The sequence below is a fragment of the Mustela lutreola genome, chromosome 7 (genome assembly GCF_030435805.1).
Source record: "Mustela lutreola isolate mMusLut2 chromosome 7, mMusLut2.pri, whole genome shotgun sequence".
NCBI classification, from domain to species: Eukaryota; Metazoa; Chordata; class Mammalia; order Carnivora; family Mustelidae; genus Mustela; species Mustela lutreola.
In genome coordinates this window covers 142,771,325-142,791,172 of record NC_081296.1, presented here as the reverse complement: position 1 = coordinate 142,791,172, position 19,848 = coordinate 142,771,325, and the positions used below count along the sequence as shown (strand labels likewise).

Here is a 19,848-nt window from a genome sequence, read left to right as displayed (position 1 = left end):
TGCCCTGGTGTGCGTGACTTGTGATGTGGTCACCTTCGCTGAGACCACCTCCAGCTTCTGATCGGCCCCCACCAAGACCCGCAGCCCAAGGATGCTAACCCAGATCAGAGCCTGGTGGGTCCCCTGGAAGGACACGGTGCCCCCGCCCCAGTCACTGGTCATTCATGCCTGTCCCTGCCTCCCCTCCCAGGAAACCACTGAGAAAAGAGGAGAATGGCACCAGTGTTGCTGAGTATCCCATGACCTCCTCGCAGAGCAGCAAAGGGGTGGACGTGAACAGCGCCGTGGTGTGAGTCTGCAGACCCTGGACCCGCTGGCCAGAGGGGCACATTGGTGGCGCCAGTGGCATTAGTGGACCCGGGAAAGCAAGTGGACCCGAGCTGACGCTGGGCTTGTCCAGGAATTCCAAAGGAGAAACCATCCTCTACCCAGCCTTGACCCCGGTTACCTCACGAGCAAGGCAGCGCAGACACCGGGCTGAGCCAGGATCCCCTGTACGCAGCTCCTGGGGACAGCCCCACACCCCAGGCCCCGCATATCTCTTCTCTGTCTTGTCTTTGATTTCCTGTCTCCCGGCCGCGCTCTGACAAAGGCAGGGAGAGTCTGTCTGTCTGTCTGTCTGTGCTGGTCCAGGGAGGCATCCTGCTTTGGCCAAGAGAAGGCTGATCTGGGGCCACTCCCCTGCCAGAAAACCTGTCCACCTCCCCAGCAAGCCCGTCCACTTCTCCATTCACCGTGCGTCCCGACAGAAGCCATCGGCAGAGCCACGAGACGTCCCCTTCCAAAGGTGCTTCCCACACATCTGTCTGTCGCCGCATCTGTCACTCTCTTCAGTCTTCAGGGCCTGCCTCCTTCCTCCCCGTCGCACCCACATCCAGGGCCCCTGGCTCGGGACCCCTGCCCCCCTGCCACGGAGGGCTCTGAGCCCAGCCAGCAGAGGCCCCTCCTGGCAGCAGACAGAGGAGCTCTCTTAGTGTCTGACCCTTCAGGGGCAAAGCAGCTCATTGGGCACCAGGCCAAGGAGCCAGGAAGGACAGAGGCCCCTCCGCCCGTCCTCAGACTCATCCCGCAGCTGAGCCTCGCAGCACCTGCCGCGTGTGAGCCAGGCCCCGCCCTCATCCGGCGGAGGCCGCCACTGTGCCAAGCCCCTGTGGGCGCCCCGGGCTAGGCTGCCCCGACCTGGCTCTGGGTCCTCTGACAACCACCACCCCCCCACCCCCCGAAGGCCCTGACCAGGTACAGACCCTCTCCCGAGAGCCCCCGGCTCCCCACCGCCACAGGAAGGTGGTGCCCTCCCAGTGCGCCCCTTCGAATGTCCCTTCCCAAGGTCTTGTGTTTAAAAACATGCTGAAACCTCCGGAGCGGTTGGTGGATGAAGAGAAGGAAGAGGTTGGAAGGAGACGATCCTCTGGCCCTGGTAATCCTGGTCCACCCGCCTGTGTCCCAGGTGGCCACGGGCCCTGTGGGCACACGACTGACCCCGTGGAGACAGTGGCCTGTGGCTCGGCCTCCCCTGGCGGACCATGAGAACACCCCCGACCCCGTGGTTCCCTCACATCCCACACAGCTGCTCAGAAGGAACTGGACACATGTCATGGTCCTCCTCTCTCTGCACAGGGACTTAGCTCAGTAGACCCTCTCCACCTTCCAGACCATCAAGCCATAATTCCCTGGAGAGTGTTTGGGCCATGGTGAGAATTTCCTATCCAGGTAAGCCTCACAGAAAACAAGTCCCCGTGCAGGCTGAACCTTGGAACTCCATCGTCCTGGAGCCCTTGTGCCCACGAAGTGGTCTGTGGTCCATTGTGTTTTGGAGGGCAGAGGGGAGAAAGTGAGTTTGCTGGGACCCTAACCCGGCTCCTCCCCGCAGGTCAGCAGGGACAGGCTGAGGACAGTCCCAGGCCCTCCCAAAAGGGGTTCATTCTTCTTTTCAGTTTTCTTAGGTGTGAGGACCAGTTTTGGGTTTGGGTTTGGGTTTGGCTTCCCCTGCCTGCGTGAGCATGGCACCCTGCTGCCAGTGGCCATGGCCAGTGCCCCCAGCCAGTGGGCTCTGGGCAGTCCTCTCTGCCCATGCCTCCCACTCCCCCAAGGGATGCAGAGCTGGTGACAAGAAGGAACTGGACACAGAGGGTGTGGGAGGCGCTTTCCCTCAGGATCTCCAGCCTCCCACTGAGTCCCCAGCTTATGCCCAGAGCAGATACCCAGGGAGGACCCCCGCCGCCAGCATGTGCCACCCTGGACTCAGGGCGGATGGGAAGGCCCCCTCTGTCGGAGGGGAAAATCCCAGCTAAGGGGCCATGGAGGGGTGGACGGCCAGCCTGGAGAGACATCAGGGAGGCAGGACATAGGCCTGCTTTGCACAATCCCACTTGTCCCACCTTTCCTGACCCTGGCTTCAACCTAGGGGGTTTTACAACTAGCCAAATCCTTCAGCCCCTGGCAAGCCCCCCCCCCCCCCCACCGTGAGGAATCTTGACAACTACCCATGGTGCCCTGCGACCGGTGTCCCCTTCCCGGGGAACACAAGCGGAGCTCTGGGAAGAGCTAACATTTGTGCGTAAATTCCCCCAAATCGCATTTGTAAAGTCTCTCCTCGCTCAGTTAGTGAAAACAAGAGAAGAACAGAACTAGTTCTTAAAAAAGAGTCCACATGGAAGTCAACCCACCAAACCCAGAAGTGGCCGTTTGGAAACTCTCACACGTGGCAGCAAGGGAACCTCACTGGAGTTTTGGCTTAAGTGACAAAAAAAAAAAAAAAAGAAAGAAAGAAAAAGAAAAAGGAAAGCAAGCACACGGCCTGGTATTTGAGCTCAGAACTTTCATTTAAGGAATGTATTTGCAGTCCGTTAACACAGACCACTCCTCAGACTAGCCCAAACTCTGAGGTTGAGAACGAAATGCACATTTCTTCTCCGCCTTTTCTCAAATAGATATTTTTTAACTGTCTCTTAGTCGAGCCCAACTTAGAACGGCCTATAGAACCTCCCAGAGTTTTTAGGTGTTCCTTAGAAGCTTCCAAAGCAAGTTTTGGAAGGAAGACTAATAGCTGTAAAAATATAGACATATATATTATATATCGTATATATATATATATATATATATATATATATATATATATATAAGAGATCTCTATCTATATAAAATCACTGTACTCTGCGAATCTGTACAAAGTCTGATTCCAACAGCCCGGGTGGTGCGCTCTCTAACGCATGAATGTGCATTCCCTGAGATCTGCCTTCCTGACGTGTGCCCAGCGCACACGGCGACAGAGCTCTCGTCCGCAGGAGCTCTGTCTCCATGGACAAGCATGAAGTCCGGGCCGTCTTGTCCACCAGCGAGCCGCTCCTGTGGATTTTGTGCAAAGACCACCTCAGGAGCAGGACCGGCGGTGCCGGGGTGGAGAGGCAGGCTGGATGTTCTTTACATGGAAGAAAGTACCATGCCTTTTTTATTTTCAGTAAAAACGTACTTATAAAGAGGACTGTCTGTTGTCTTCCGTGGCAGGGGGAGGGGGGCGTGGGAAGGAGAGAGCGGGCTGAGGGGTGGGGTGCTGTGCTCTTTTCTTGATGTTCTGCTGTAAACCCAGGGCGGGGCTCGGGGATTCGCTGGCCTTATTTCCATATGGTTTTATCAGAATACCCTGAGGCCGGCACTGATGGGGACTCTAGGGTACCAATCAGCTCCTCCTCCCCCCAGGCAGCCATCTTGATCTTTGACTCCATTGGCAAGAGGGTGACCAGTTGGCCCAGGGTGCCAGGCAGACAGGACAGGCCAGTTACCCTAACTTGCAGAGGGCTCATGGGAATCACAGGGGCCAGAAGCGGCGGGCTGCGCCAGAGGGGAGATGGGTCAGGCCTGCAGCCTCCTACTCGGTCCTTCACTGGGTCCAGAGTTCAACACCCCGGCCCCAGAGTTGGTTGGCAGCTCCCCATCACCTGCCCAGTGGCTGGGAGCACCCTGGTGGGGCCTGCCCTGGGCCTCCAGGCAGAGGAGCCCACAGAGCGCAGACCGGCCCCAGGCTCCCCTGCTCCCCGGACCTGATGGAGTGGAGTGTGGGCTGCTGCTGGGGCTGCCAGTCCCCCTTTCCCACCAAAAGCAACCCCTTCTTCCCAGCACCTCCGATGGGCCCGAAGCAACGGAGAAGGCGTTGTCCCTGCGGCAGTGGTGTCCCCTGTGGAGGGGTGAAGAGCCGGGCTGGAGTGGAGCGTGACAGCCAAGGGCGCGTAGACACCAGGGGTGGGTGGGGCAGGAGTCTGAGCCCAGACAGGCGTCTCTAGCCACCAGGCACTGAGGCGGACCCCTACCCAGGCCATTCCCCTTGGTGGGGGTCGTGCGGGCCCCGTGCCCCTCCCCCGGGCTTTCCAGGTTTCAGCCTTATCTCGGTGGCAGCAACAGAGAGGACCCTGTGTGCCCAGAGCGGGGGGGCCAGAGGTCTCCCCACCCCTGCCCCAGCCCGGAGGGTGGTCGGCTGAGGGCAGGGCTCTGGGGACAGGGCCACAGAGGGGAGCCACGGAAGCACCATCCGAGACCCCGGAGTGCCCACCCACCCCCCAGCCTGGGATTCCCTGAACTGCTGTTTGCCGAAACTTGACACAGGTCCTGGCACACAGCCAGTGGTGGCCATGAAGGCGCCTGCTGTCACTGCTGTCATTCAGAAAAGGCTGCCATCAGCCTGGAGAAACCCTCTGCCCAGCAGCCGCCCGCACGGGTCCCCTCTGAGAGGGAAACCTCAGACCCTGGGCATGCTCCTGTGTGTTCCCGCCTGGCCGCAGCTGCCGCAGTAAGGCCAAGGCCCCCAGGGCATGAGACAGGGGAGCCGCAGGCCAGGCCCTGAGCCCCAGAGGCAGCCTGGGGACAGAGCAGGGCCCGCCTGCCCGGGGGGGCGAGGGGAAGGGCAAGTGCAGGACCCTGGGGAGAAGCACCGACCTCTCCTGGGGGCCACCTCCCAGACCAGCTCAAATCTGTGGGGCTTCTGGCTGCTTGTCCCGGCTCTGGTATCCAGTCCGGCCCCCTGCCAGCCTCCCACCTCCTCCCCCTCTGTGTCCTGCTCCTGCCACCGAGGCGGTGGGACCTGCTGTGTCTCTGTTCACTGCCCCCGCCTCCTTCTCCTTCCCTCCCTGCACCGCGCAGGGAGAAACATCTAGAACACAGTTCCATGAGGAGGCTTAAGCAGCTGCGCTCTGTCCCAAGTGGTGGCCTAGCTCGTGACCCAGCCCCTGGACCACTCACCTCCCCTGCCGCCCCTTCCCTTGACTGGGCACCGGCGCCAACATCAGCCCCAAGGAAAGTTCCAGACAAATTCCTTGACGTCGGTCTGCAGCAGGCTGTCCGTCCCCAGCACCAACACAGCCACCCGGTGGGGGCTGCACACACCATTCCGTGCTGTTCCTAGGTGGCCACGTCTCCCCTGCTCTCTCTCAGAGGCTGCCTCCTTCTAGAACACAGGGAACACAGCCACAGGTGCACAGAGCCAGGTGGCTTCGCCTGGCTCGGTGCCCCCAGCCCTGCACATGTAGCTCCTACTCGCTTCTATGGAGACTTCTGGTTGGCTTCTGCTCTGCTGTCTGAACCCTCGAGCCCCCGGAGAGCCTGTGTCCACTCAGACCCTAGGGGTTGACCATGCTGTCTCTTGGGGACTCAGAGAAACAAGATGGGGCCCTGCCTCACAGAAGCAGTTTGGCGGTAGGGATGGACCCGAGATGTGCACGTGCACAGTGACCCCAGTGCAGAGACCGAGGGACACCCCAGGCCACCTACTCAGCGCTTCAGAGGCGTTACCTCTTTTTACTCGACGGGCAAACCCGCGGGGCATGGAGGTTGTCCCTATTTTATAGGTAAGTAAATTGAAGTTCAGACAGGTTAAGTGACTTACCAAGGGTCAAAAAAGCTGTCTGGGGCAGAGCTGACATTCAAATCCAGTTCTCTGTAGCTACAAGTTCTAGGCCTTTCCAACCCAGGCAGGCTCTCAAATTTCAAACGATCCTTTCCATCTTGATTTACACCCAGTGATTTTCCCAGTCTGTGGGAAGCAAACAGGACACTCGGGCTCTCCTGCCCCTGGGAACCAGAGACAAGGATGAATAGATCAGACATGAGTCGGTTCCTATGTGACTTCTCGTAAGTGCCTTCCCCTCTGAGAGCCTTGGTTTTCACTCCTAGAAAATGGGCATGGTACGTCCTGACTGGCCACCTCCCTAGGATGTGCACATGGAAGGGACTGGAGTGGCCCCAGCAACACCAGATCATTCTTCTGTCTGTGGGTGGCCATCAGGCACCAAGAGGGTCTTCCTGGAATGGCTTCTCCAGGGTGGGGACTGGAAGCAGAATCCTGCACCCCTAAGCTTGTTCCCGTCATTCCAACTGCCTTTTGGGCACTGTCACTATTGCCTTGGCTGTCATGGTTGGTCATTCAGAGTCATTCCCTTGACACAAGTCCCTGGCTTCCCGCCTGCATGCTACACCCCTATTTCTCCCAGCAAGTGTCCTCATAGGTCCTTTCCTATCAACTAACCTCAGCCAAGGATCATCTCAGGCCAACAGAGAGGTTCTTCCAGTGGTGAACGCCAAAAGGAATGGGGTCCAGGCTTCATCTCTATCCTCGCAAGAACTTCTTGAGTGAAGCATCCTCCTGTCTTTGTCAAGGAAAATGCCAAAACCTTGTCCCATCCGTTCCCTAAGGCATTAAGAGTCTACCTAACTCATAGCTAGAGGGACACTCGGCAATTCCTCCTGGAGCCAAGACCTGCTCTGAGGTCACGTGCCGCCCCTATCATTGAAACTAGAAGATACTGGAAACTTTTCTGTGTCGCTCCTTGAAGCTGCCCCTACACCTCTTAATTTAAAAACAGATGTCCGGGCGCCTGGGTGACTCAGTGGGTTAAGCCGCTGCCTTCGGCTCGGGTCATGATCTCAGGGTCCTGGGATCGAGTCCCACATCGGGCTCTCTGCTCAGTGGGGAGCCTGCTTCCCTCTCTCTCTCTCTCTGCCTGCCTCTCCATCTATTTGTGATTTCTCTCTGTCAAATAAATAAAATCTTAAAAAAAAAATAAAAAATAAAAACAGATGTCCTCCTTTCCAGACTCTCCGACACGCAGGGATCATGACATTCTGAACAGGGGGTTCCTAGAAGGGCCAGGCCCTGTCCCCAAAAAGAGGGGCTGCGATGGAGGCCTTCCAGGCTGGAGATCCTCTGCTCGTGTGGGGCTGCAGCCAGAGCAAGCCCAGCCCCAGGAAGGGCGCGTCTCGCCTAAGGGTGGTGACAGCACAGCCCCTGTGCAGCCGTCGGTGAGGTTGCTCGGAAGCTGTCCTCCAAGAGCAGGGCTGAGGAAGGTCCGGAGCTGTGAACTTCCAGGTGAGGCCGGTTTAAAGGCCACTGACTTTTGTCTGGAGGTTTGAGCTTAACCTTTCGAGCAAGACAAATGCTCAGTGGTTTGCATCTCCTTTAGGAGAACTTAATTTTTCTATTTCACTTTTTATGTCAAACTTCAAAAAAGTAGAGTCAGCGTGTCTGGATCCTGGGACAGCAGACTAGGGGTTCAGAGCCTACATTTGGGTTCGCAGCCCGTTAATGAGAAATGACGCTATTGCCACCGTCGCGGGTGGTGAGAAGAAAGGTGCTGGGCACCACGGCTGACCTGCCCCCCCCCCCCCGCCTGCACTCCGCCTCGGTCAGTCCTCCAGCAAGCTCATCCAGGCCCGAGGCTGCCAATCCCCCCATAGGCACCGATGCCAAGCGCGCACGTCCAGCCTCAACTTCCCTACTCACTTCCCGTGGCTCCCTTCCTGTGTCCAGGTCTCTCGTCGCAGCCACACGTGACTCTTAGCTCTCCCTCCACCACCCCACAACATCCCAACTTCCTCGTCTCCACCGATGACCTCATCGACCACCACCACTTAGCGCGCAAACCCTGACGGTCATGTTTCCACCTCCGTGCCTTGCACCAGGGGCTGATTAATCAGTAAGTCCTACCATGTCCATTTCTGAAGCTCTGAGCTTAACCAGCTTAACTCCGCTCCCCACCCCCCAGTCCAAGCCCCCACCACCTTCCACCTGGACTCCAGGGAGAGTCCCGCCCTCAGTTCCCTGTTTCTGCTCCTGCGGCTCCCGCAAAAGCTGGGGTGATCTTTACAAAATGCATGTCAGATCATAGGTGAGTTAAAAACCTGCCTGCAACTTCTTCCACAGTTGTAATAAAACCCACACTCCCTCCCCTGGCTCACACATTGGTCCTCTGGCTCACCAGGTCCTCTACCTGGTATGGGCTTCTCCGCACCCCAACCCCCAACCCCTTCTGTTGGTCCCCCGCCCCTCCGCTCAACCACCCTGGCCTTCCTGCTGCTCCTGGAGTGCCAGCTGATGTCCTTTCAGTCACTTTCCCCAGCGGTCACTGTGTGGCTTTCTTGGGTCCCCTGCTCATTGTCCCTTCTACTACCTTGTTAATTTTCGTATAGAAGTTCTTAGCCCAAGGGCCCGTGCTGACTCCTGTGCTTACTGCCTTTCTCCTCCTATTAGAACAGAAGGTGCCTTACCATGGCCCACCCTGCTGTCCAGTCTTATTCGTGGCCAAATCTCCAGCCCCTCAAACATTGCCTGGCACAAGAAATATTTGTGGAATTAATTAACTGAGTAATGGTGGGTTACAAATTTAATTTAACACCATAGATGCAGCATAAGGAAAAAAAATACAGCCTTTTATTGCACATAACTCTTCAGAGTCCCCCCGCCCCACCATTGGGGGTCAGGGTGGGAGAGGTAGAAAAACCCGGATTTGCAAACTGATGGCATTCAGGCCTCTTCTTGTTTAGCTAGTCTCTTCGGGAGGACTCTGTCTCCTGGACGGATGCTCAGTCTTCATGCCATCTTGCCAGGCCTGCACCCTTCTAGAAGACACCCAGGTGGACCCCGGAGCAGGTGTCTGGGGTCTCTCGGGCTGAGGGAGCCGAACGCAGATGGAGTGGTCGAGGTCCTGGTGGGTCCGGGGGCCGGCTTGGGCTGCTTCCCCAACAGATGACTGCAGGACTGTACTGGGCCCTTCTAGTCTCTGTGGGTGAGCTTCTGTCCCGCCACGGCTCCAGAGGCAAATGTCTGGACTGCAGCAATCTCTTCTGACCACGGGGACTCTGGAGTCTGTACCGGCGAACAGGGGGTGAGAGGGCTGGGGTTCCGGGGGGCTGGTTCTGATAGGAACTTCTCTGCAGCCGAGCCTTCTCCGGACCCACGTTTTCCATGGTGCCAGGCTGGAAAATGTGGTTTCCTGGAGAAGAATAAAGAACATATCCATTGATTATTTTCAAAATAAGATCCCCCTTACAACACAAGGATGTGTTCCTACTGTGTGAGGTTCAGAGGACGACAGGATCTGCCGTGGGGAGGATTCCCCATCTCTCCTTCAAGCCGAGAAGCGTGGAGGGGGCCTTGAGTCACCATGCGAAGCCCGGCAGGGACGGCCGCACTCAGAACTGGAGGCGAACTCCCGTTGCGAGCTGTGATTTCGTTCCAGCAAAACAGCAGCTGTCACGCGGCATTACAGTCGGAAGGCTACGAGGCTGCGAGAGCGTTGGGTGCTGAGCACGCCTAGGAGTGGCGAGCGTTCCTTGGAGGTTGGCCGCCATCCTGGGTTACGGCTGGCTCTGTGCTAGGTCCCCGACACACGTCACCTCACTTGCTCTCTGCAAACCGGCTGCAAGGGAGGAATTACCATCTCCATTGGGCTCTTGATAAAATGGAGGTTTAGCAAGATCAAGTGACGTGCATGGGGTCAGAGGACCGGTCCACGGCCACGTTTCCAAACGACCTGGCTGTCGAGACTGTCCTGTGTCCCCATCCTTGACATTGACATCCACCCGGCCTGGCCCTCAACCCCATCCATGGTGAGCCCTCTGGGTGGCAGGCTCTGGGTACGCCCCACTGTCTGGAGCAGGCCCGATCCCCCTCTGGCGCGCACCCTCCCTCCCGCCATGCACCCCTGGCTCAGCGGTGTGATTGTCCTCACCTGGAGTGTTTCTGTCCTTCACGCTTGATTACTTGCTGGTTCCTTTCTTTTCCAAGTGGCCACTTGAAGGAGAGGAAATCAGGGCTTCTGCCAGGCAGCCCCGGGAGGCTCCCCTCTCCACCGGCCTGCTGGTGGGGGCCTGTCTGGACTGCATAATTAAGAAGCCAGCTCTTTGTTCAGCCAAATCCGAGGCTTCTGCCAATGTCCTGCTCGCCCTGCCGCAAAGAGCTGGAACCAGGGCCTCACCCGGCACCACCTGGTGACCTCCGGTTCTCGGGGGCTGGGAGAAACCGGGAGGCAGCAGGTGGGGGAATCTAGCCCTGACCCAAAATGAGGTCAAGCGGATAGGTGGGCGTGTGGACGGGCAGGAGCCCCAGCCAGCAGCTGTGCAGGTGGGGGCAGAGGAATGACACCGGAGGGACGGGCAGCAAGGCTGCTAGGGGCTGAGAAAACAGCCCCAAGTCCTACTGCACTGCCGGCTTGCGGATGGAGCCCATAAAACAGGAGGTCAGTCTTAACTGGGTGGCAAACTCACACACCCGCCCGACAGGCGAATGTGGGAAGCCAGCAAGACAGATTTTGCCGAAAGGCTTTTGGGGTCTTCCTGCTTGGGAGGCAGAGATCAGTAGTGGGACCTGTGTGCGCCATCACAGAGATTTCAAACCAAAACGAGAAATGAAAAGTTGAAGCTCATCCAATTAAACGTGCTGTGGGCCAAGGTCAACCAGTAGGCCAAGGTCTGCCAGGTGGTGACTTTGGGTCCACCGTATTCTACCTTGTCTGTCAGGTGAGTAGCAAAAGACTCTGTCATTAACTCCTCGATTATGTATTAGAAGGAACTAGGGGTTTTGGAGGTATTCTATTCTACGTCTTACTGAGTGACTTTTGTTAAGTATTGTCTCTCTGGGCCTCGGTTTCCTCATCTGTAACATGGGGCTGATAACGGAAGTGCCTTCCTCCCGTCACTTTGTGACAATGAGATGAGATGCTCTATCTGCAGCCCTCCTGTAACCCTGCAGCGAGGGTTACGATGACCTGGAGACGGGTGTCTGCAGGGCTGAGCCAGCTCCCGGCAGGCCCCCCCCCAATCTAACGATTCATCACCATGCTCTTCAATGCATACATTTTTATTCTTTACCATAGAACTATTATATTAAGTGGAAAACTAAATGAATTCCCTAAAGCAAAGGAGAAAATATCTTATCAGAAGGTGACGCTGGCTTGATGGGAATTTATGATAAATGATCACTAAACAGAAACATCAAGATACAGCTGCTCCCAGGGAAGCCCTCAGACTTCTCCACCCCACACTCTTGGCCCATGTGAGCCCAAAGAGCAGAAAAAGCAAAGAGACATTAACCTTTACTCAGGGGAGCACTGACATGAAGTCAGACGCCATTTGGTCCTAATGCTAGTATAGTCAGTTGCATGACCTTGGAGAAGTCATATAACCTCTGGGCCTCAGTGACCCCATCTGCAAAATGGGAATCACAATGTAGGGGGCGCCATGAGGAGAAAGGGAAAACTGTGTAAAGTACTCAGGACTTAGGAGACACTCAATCCATGATGGCTCTCTGGGCTTCTCTCAAACCCTCTTCAAGAGGCTTCCTGCATGTCGCTCCTGTCAGTGGAATAAACCAACCAGCCTTTTATGAATAAGACTTCAGCCACCTCCGAAAGGGATCAGCTCTTACGAAAACATGGTCTGGTACTAGTCCACGGAGCTCCAACACTTCCATTACTGTCGAAGCACTCCATCTGCCGAATATACACATTTGCAAATTACTTCTACTAAAGGAGTAATGCGACATGATCTGCGCTGTCCAGTTATCCTCAGGAGCCCTTCAGCCCCAGCTCAGGAGAAAGTCTTGGTGAATAACCCATCTTCTCCAGTCTGATACAATCCTTATTTGGTCTGCAGTAGCTTCGAAATGGAGCCGTTGCAAGCACTTGACCTCAGATGAAGCCCCCTGGGAAGAGATTCGGTGAAAACATCCCGGCGACGGGAAGAAGGACAGGGTCGCCAAGAGAGGAATCCTGCACGGTGAAGACGGGCCATCCTGGGCTATCGCTATCACGTTTGCCTTTATGGCCTTGTAGGTCTTGCTTCTGAGGGACTAGCTGGAGGAAAAAAACCGAGTGAATCTGCAGCTGTGAGCCGTCCCCCCAAATGGTCTTCCTAAGGCGACCCTGGTCTTGCTGGCAGTCTCTTCGTGCCTTCACAGTCTTCTACCCATGCGCGCTTTCCATCACCCAGGCGCTGGGTAGATAACTCCATTTATAGATAAGGAAAAGCAGATGTCCAGAGGTTTAAGAACTTGTCCGAGGTCACCCAGCTAGTAAGAGGCATGTCCATTGCACACAATCATAGAATCTACACATTTGCAGATTTGGGCTCAGTCTCCCCTTGGGTATCTCAGAATGTTCCGTTCGCACTCTGAAGTCAGTAGGATTCCGCAGCCAAGGGAGAACTGAGCCTATGCCTTGGCCCTTCTCTAAGCCAATGATCCTTACTGGCCAACTCTGGATCAGGTAAAATTTGTTGGAGTCTCTGTGCCCTCTGCTGCCGTCAGGCTGCCACGTGAGGCTGGGCTGTGGTGGGCAGAAGTTGAGAGCAGAGTCCTTAGGGTTAGATGGCCTGTGGTCAAGTTCCAGCACTGCCTCTCACTAGCCGTGTGACCTTGGGCAAGTAGATTTTCCTCCTAGGCTTTAACACATGAAGAAGAATAGGAAGTCATCACCTGCCCCCCTTACCATGTTCCGGGCATTGCTCTTTCCTCACATTTTTTTATCACCTCAACAACCCTATAAAGTCAAATGCGTCCTTGTCCTCACTGTACTGATGAAGTATTACTGAAATTTCAAAAGCTCTGAGGTGGCAGAAAGCTATGGCCACGTGAGGGTTCGACGCGGTTTCCCTCTGTGGCTAGGGGTTGGCAGGCCAGGGGTCGGCAGACTTTTTCCGTCAAGGGGCAGATGGTCAATAGTTTCGGGCTTCAGAGCCACACATCTCGTTCCAGCTCTTTCGCTCTGCTTTGTAGCACAAATGGGTCACAGACCCCACGTACATGGTGGGTGTGGCTGGTTCTAATAAAACCTTATGAAAACCGGTGGGCTGACCCCCGATCTACGTGAATGGCTTCTCCTCTGATTAATGAGGGCCAATCCTGCTCAACTGCCATCTGTCCCTGCTTGTCCTGACTCTTCTTCTAAGAGCCTGAGTCTGACTTGCTGGGGGGTGGGGAGGGTGGCTGACACAAGGCCAGAAAAAGAAGACCACCCTGGGGGATGGGTCGGGGGACAGTGTAGGCCAGAGAAGAAGCGTACTGGTCTGGATAAAGCAGGGAAGTGGCAGCATCCCAGCAGGGACAGTATTTGGGTCCGCTTGGCAGGACAGCGGGTCACAGTTCTCAGGGGCAAGGAGACAGATCTGCCTGGGTCTGGCCAAGACCCCAGATTGTGACTGGGGTAAAGGAAACATTCGGGGAACCAGACAAGAGGGCTGAGTTGAGGGGTCCTCTCCAGCCCTTTGTGGGGGGGGGATACAAATATAAAGAGAAACTGAGGCAGCAGTCCATTGAAAGAGCCGGGGTTGAAGAGCCGCCTGTGGAAGACTTTGGACCTTGTCTATCTACTAGTAGGATAGGGCTGCCTGCAGCAGAACTCAGGATGAATGAAGAGCGGCGTCATCAAACCCCCCACACGGAAAGAAGCCAACGCCTCCACCCCTGGCCTGTTTCCATTACTCCCTCCAGGAATCACTGCCCAAAAAGAAAATGTCACAGTTCAGCCCTTACTGAGCCCACAGGAGAGCTCAGAAAGACCTGTTGCTTAATCGAATCCATTCCGTTCAAGAGACATTAATTAAACTGGTGGTGAGTGCCAGACCCTGGGGATACAGAGACAGGACATAACCTCTAAGCTGTCACAGTTTACAAGTGAGATAAAGACACACACAACTTTTATAGAAGTCAGAACGTTGATGGAAGCATAACTAAGCACTATGGGGAGCGTCCTAGCCAAGGGGGAGGCCTGTCGGAAGAGCTCCTGCGTCAAACAGGAAGAATGATCATTTCTACATCCTTCATCTAGGGACCGACTGGTTCTCCCCAAGTTCTCGTAGGGGTGAAGCTCTACTACCCAGATGTTCTAGAACTCCCGTGAAACAAACATTTGAGGACTTGTTTTCCCCTGAGAAGCATCAGATTTCCCAGCAGAAAAGAGTCCTCTTCATGATAACCAACACAAAAAAAGAAAGAAAAAGAAAGAACATTGCCTCAAGCCCTCAAGGTCCTTCCTGGAGAATAGACCTCAAATAAATTGGGTATCTCTCTTACCAGATGACCCGAAAGAAAGCCTTTTCCTTTCAACAACTGTACTCTAGTTTTCAAGGAAGTTAGAAGTTTTAAAATTTACAAGCCACATATAAACTGATTTTTAAAAAACCCCAGGCTCACAAAGATAATAAAAAAGTGCATTTAATAGCATGTCAATATACAGCTTAAATGTATAGTAAGTCTTCTTGTCAGTGCATTACAGGATAGAGAAGAGAAGTATGATTTGTGAATGCACAGTCAAATGCTAAGTAGAAGTGCTGATAAATCTTGGTGCTCTTACACTATTAAAATCCCGTTTTATGAAACATAACTCCAGGTGCAGTGCTCTGTGCCAGCGTGGGGGGTCGTCTGGTCCAGTATGCAATCTACAGTTCTAAATTGAATTGTATACAAGTGTTAACAAAAGAATAAAATTTATTATTCACAAAACTAAAGTGGTTCTCATTAAGCTTACAAGAAAGTACAGCCTAGAACGAATGAGTTGAAAAATTAGTTTTAAAAATAATAAAACTTACTGGACAGTTTTGGAAAATGATATTATAAAACAAAGAAAAAACAATTGGCACAGTTTAACCACCTAATTTCTAAGTGCACTTTGTAATGGTCCTTGCAACCTGCCACTTTTCCCAGGATAATGACAAAAAGCTTCAGTCAAGTGTCACTGGCTTACGGTGACGGGTTTTGTTTTTTTTTTTTATTGCATTGCCAAGAGTGGATTTTAAGAAAAAACACTACAAAGGTTTCAAAAACCCTATTTATTCTCTATCATCAAAAATAGCAACGGGGGACTTATACAACTTTTCTGTGAGTACCCACCAGTCTGTTGTTTTTTTATTTTTTTTTCTTAAAAAAAATAGAAGTTAGTTAAAGAAAAATGATTTGGTTTCTTAAAAAATAATGTAAGGAAACACTTAATCAGATATAGCCCAAGGAGTCATCAGAAAGATGTGTAGCAAGAAAGCTTCATTTTTTTGGCCCTCTCCGGCCTTTGCACGTCTTTTTTTTTTTTTTTTTTTTTACTAAACTAGAAAGAGAATGTACAGTACCGATATGTTCCCCAACCTGCTTGGATCAAATTGTTTTGTTTTTTTTTTGAAACCCATTATTGCTAAACCAGAGTGTTGACACTGAGAGCCGAGGAGTCCGCTCATAGAGGATAAAACTGAGAGGCCGCGTCCGAGGACTGGATCTCCACCTGGGCCATTTTGAACTGGGTACACTGGAGCCACTTGCGGAGAGCCACGAGGCCGGCGCTGCTCGGGGCCGAGCCAGGCAGTGTCCTTAGGCTGTGGTGGTTCACATTGTTCTGAATGGCCTGGAGGCGAAGCTGCAGTCCAGCCGATAAGTGCTGTTGAGGAGGGCGAGACAGCGGGTTTAGTTTCTCTCCCTTGACAGTCCGGGCTCCACCCAAGGGAGCACCAGCCCGGGCTTCTCCTGCAGGCAGAGCCCTCCCGTGGGCCTCCAGGGCCGCCGGGCCTCAACACAGAGGCCATTCTCACATCTGGCGGCAGACAGGGCGGGGGACGCGGGCCAGGGCCAGGGACTCTAAAGTCACTCTGGCCCAGATCCGTCCACTTAAGGCCATTCCCATCCCGACCCATTCGCTGACAAGCTGGGTGGGGGCAGACACACACACACACACACACACACACACACCCACGCGCGCACGCGCGCGCTTGCCATCCCCCAGGAGCCGGTCACCACGCAGGCTCTGCCGCCAGCTCCCAGATCCGAGCTCCTCTGTGGACGACTCTGGGAACAAGGTTTTTCCATTTGTTTGGCTTTTCTCCTGGGCAAACTGGGGACAGTAACCTCATGGGGTTTTCCTTTAAGGGTGAGTTAGTGGAGAGTTTAGAACAGAAGTGGGCACATAATAGTTCTTCCTTGCATTTTAATCATGATTATGGTCTCTCTGTTCTCATAGTACTGCCCGAGAAGAGGCCAGGTTGTAAGCTCTGTTGGCCTCGGGTTTCGATTTCCCGATGGCAGAGTTGGGGGGACAAGGGGCAATCTGGAACGAGCCACCGTTTTTACAGGTTTTCAGCAGTGCAGGCACCCCCACCTGTGGCCCCAGATGGCACCAAGACCATGATCCCTGACTCAAAGCCTGAAAGTCCGTGTTGATGGCTGCACTTCTGTCTTGGTGACTGCGGACCTTGAGGTCAGCCCCCTTCTATCCACTGACATCCCTCCCTGATGCTGAGAAGAAAACCAGCAAGAAGGTTTGCATCTCTGCCCCCCTGCTTGCCCTGTGCTCCCAGAGTCGTAGACAGAGCCCAGTTCTGGGTGGAGCAGGGGGCTGGCTCCGCCACCATCAGGCCCCAGGGACCCAGGGACCCCGACTAGTCATGGAGGACGTCCGGCCCAACAATGACGATGTGTCACTCAAGGTGGGCCCTGGCGATGGGAAACACACTTGGATAGGGTCCTTCCTTCCTGGCTGTGGGGCCCCTGGCTAAGTGACTCTTCTAACTGATTCCCTGTTTCCTCATAGGTAGAACAAGAGGGGCAGGGCCCTTCCCTTCTGGCTCAGTTCTGTCATTCATTCAATGTTAGCGTTTCTTAAAAGAATCCTTCCTGTCACAAAAAATCCATTTTATTTTTCTTTAAAGTTTATTTAATTGATTTGACCCCCAGCATGGGGCTTGAACTCATGACCCTGAGATCAAGTTGCATAGTCTATGGACCGAGCCAGCCGGGGGCCCCATGGAAAGTCTATTTCAGCGACCAGGAGAGAGCACGGAACATGCCTGGGCTCAGATGCACAGGGCTGTCCTCGGAAGGTAGGACAGGCCTGTATTTTAGTCAGGACGCGAGCCTCGCTCAGACTCGGGTCCCCCCTCCACTCATACCCTCATCCACAGCGGATAGTACAACCGTGGCTCCCGCTGTCCCCTCGGCCTGCGTGCCCGTTCCCTGGCCCACAGAGCCCGTGCTGTGCCACCGCCCTGAGGCCGGGAGCTGGGTGAATTCACCTTTCTCCACAGCAAGTGGAGCGTCAGGGAGGCCTGTTCACGGCCTGACCTTGTCTGCAGGGAGCTGAGCTTCCGGTCCACCCAGGGATGACTTACCTTGATATTTGACTGAATCATTGGCAACCACATAGGTATCAGCTGTGTGGAGAAACACAGAAGTCGTGTTATTCGAATTCTCCATCCCCGCCCCCAGCAGCTTCGGCAACCGCTCGGGAAGGCTGGGCACACAGAACCCCTGTAACATCACCAAAGGGATGGCCCCTGCTGTGGAGTTATCCATTATCGGAAAAACATCTTTCTGAGGCCAGACCCTGCTGAGCCAGTGGCACTGGGAGGTTAATGAGTGCCCCTGCGAGTGCCCGGAACACACGCTCTAGAGTAAATGACTGATTGTCTCTTGAAAGCTACCACACACGGGAAATGAAATGTGTATTTATTTAATTAAATCCTCACTTTCTTGAAATAGCATTTCCTCCATGAGGATCTCTAAACTTGAGTCCCCCGAGTAGGACGGCGACTCTATTTGCCCGTAGTTGTTAAGGAGCACTCCCTGGGAGGTGGCTGAAAAGCTTCAGCGGTATAAAAAACCATGCCCCGAGGTCGCCTGGCTCTGATCTGGAAGGTGGGGGACAGCAAGAGGGACTTGGGCCAGAGGTGTGGACGCAGGCAGGTGGTAGAGGGTCCCCACTCCTGCAGGGAGCAAGGCGCTCAAACTGCAGGCGTGTGGGGGCCTCGCCCTCCTCCGGCCCCTCTGGTCCACCCGACCCCCTTTGCTGTGTCTTTCCTTGGCGCTCACAGGATGTCCAGCCCAAGGGCCTCCAGCAGTGGCTCTCCTCTCCCTGCTCTGATCCCTCAGCCATGGTTCAGCCCTCTGGACCGTAAGGTCACGTAAATCTGGAAGTCTGGGACAGAATGGTGTTTCCCAGAGGGTGCTCCACAGCTCGATTGGTGGGTTTAAATGTGGGGGGCAGGGGGGTGTACTGGTTCTGGTACGTTTGTAAAGGCTAGACACGGTACTGCTCAGATCTCTAACACCCGAATATGCGTCTTATCTCTCCACTCTGTGTTCCTTCCGACCCTCTCCTCCTGTTCAGTAGAGGAGTACAGTGGCCATGCACTCAACCGTGCCCACCCCAGACAGACGCTGGAGTCCCTACCCACACTGCCTCAGAATGTGACCGTATTTGGAAGAGGGATCGATGCAGAGGTAATGAGTTAAGATGAGGTCATTCTACGGTAGGGTGGGCCCCTCATCCAATATAACTGATACTCTTAGGGAAAGGGGAAAATCTGGACACAGGCCCGCTCACCGACAGAACCCCATGCAAAGATGAAGGCGGAGATCTACAAGCCAGAGAACGCCAAAGATTGCCCACCAATCCCCAAAGTGAGTTCGGGGGAGGATGCAACAGGTTCTCCCACACAGCCCTCAAAAGGAACAACTCTGCTGACCCCTTAAGCTGGGACTTCTGGCTTCCAGAACTGTGGGGTAAGAAGTTTCTGTGTTTCAGCTGCCTAGGCCATGGGACTGTCCCAGCAGCCCTAGCCACGAATACAGGGGCACACTCCATGAGGCGAGGCCCACAGGTGGCGGAGTGCAGAGGGAGGTGGAGGTGGGAGGGATTCAGGTGATGCTGAAGCCTGAGGTTCTCAGGAGGGGGGTCACGAGAAACAAGTTTAGCAAAGTGGAGGGGAGGCCCTTCACCACCCACCTATGATGACCTGCGATTGTTTCCAAATCTAGTATAACTTCTGAAGAGGGGAGCCCCATTCACTGCAAGCGGAACTGGGCTCCAGAAAGATCATCATGGCAGCAATCTGCAGACTAGGGTGAGGAAGGGTGTGAAGAGTGGAGACTGGGGGCCAGGGTGGTGGAGCACACTGCCTCGATGGTCCAGGTAAGACCAGGGGTAGCTTTGGAGAGGAAGAAGGGTGATGCCTGCAGACACAATCTGAGAGACCCCTGGTCTGCTCTTTGGAGCGAGGAAAAGAGCAGAAGCTGAGGTTTCCATCCTGGGCAAACTGGAGGGGCTGTGCCAGGAGGAAAATGAAAGAACCAGCAGGAGGCCTGCTGGGATGGGGGACAGTGTACCAATAACCTCTCTGTTCACTAGTCACGGCCACAGGCTGCCACATTCATTTAGCTCATCAACACACACACACACACACACACACACAACTTGGTGAAGTGAGAAACTACATTTCTCTCTATGCTCTTCCTCCCAAGACTCAATCTGGCTATTGTTTTGCTTTGAGCATTCTGTCGAGATGTACAGTTTGCTCGTTTCACTGGCACTGACGCTCACTCATAAACACAGCCACGCATCACTCTGTCTCTAGCATGAATGTTGTGTTTGGAACAGTGTATGGTGTAATTGGACTAAAACTCAAAATATCAGAAAATACAAAAAATTTTTTTTAATCAGAAAGCGACATTTTCTCCCTGCTTCCTCCAACCACCAACCTTTATAACTAACTGGGATTACAAAGGTCAGTGGCAGATAAAGCTATGCTCTCTGGCCATTAGCAGGACTGGCTCATGTA

The 19,848-nt window shown here is 54.3% G+C and overlaps 2 protein-coding genes across 11 annotated transcripts in view; one reads left to right on the top strand and one right to left on the bottom strand.

Moving 5' to 3' along the window:
* PRIMA1 (proline rich membrane anchor 1) overlaps positions 1-3,066 on the top strand; it is a 60,803-nt gene extending 57,737 nt beyond the window's left edge. Inside the window, exon 6 of one of the 2 annotated variants that reach the window (XR_009355854.1) lies at positions 191-269. Coding sequence is in view for 1 of the 2 variants with exons in the window: in XM_059182972.1 (XP_059038955.1) it covers positions 191-293 (103 nt within the window). In the remaining variant the exon portion in view is untranslated. Of the gene's footprint in view, positions 1-190 lie in introns of both variants that reach the window. The other variant, XM_059182972.1, reaches the window with a different exon arrangement.
* An 11,388-nt stretch (positions 3,067-14,454) lies between these two features.
* UNC79 (unc-79 homolog, NALCN channel complex subunit) overlaps positions 14,455-19,848 on the bottom strand; it is a 240,367-nt gene continuing 234,973 nt past the window's right edge. For all 9 annotated transcript variants that reach the window (XM_059182968.1, XM_059182961.1, XM_059182963.1 and 6 more), the window contains 2 exons: positions 17,401-17,442; positions 14,455-15,677 (listed from right to left, as the gene is read on the bottom strand). In XM_059182968.1, coding sequence (XP_059038951.1) covers positions 15,477-15,677; positions 17,401-17,442 — 243 coding nt within the window. In that variant the 3' untranslated portion in view covers positions 14,455-15,476. The remainder of the gene's footprint in view (positions 15,678-17,400; positions 17,443-19,848) is intronic.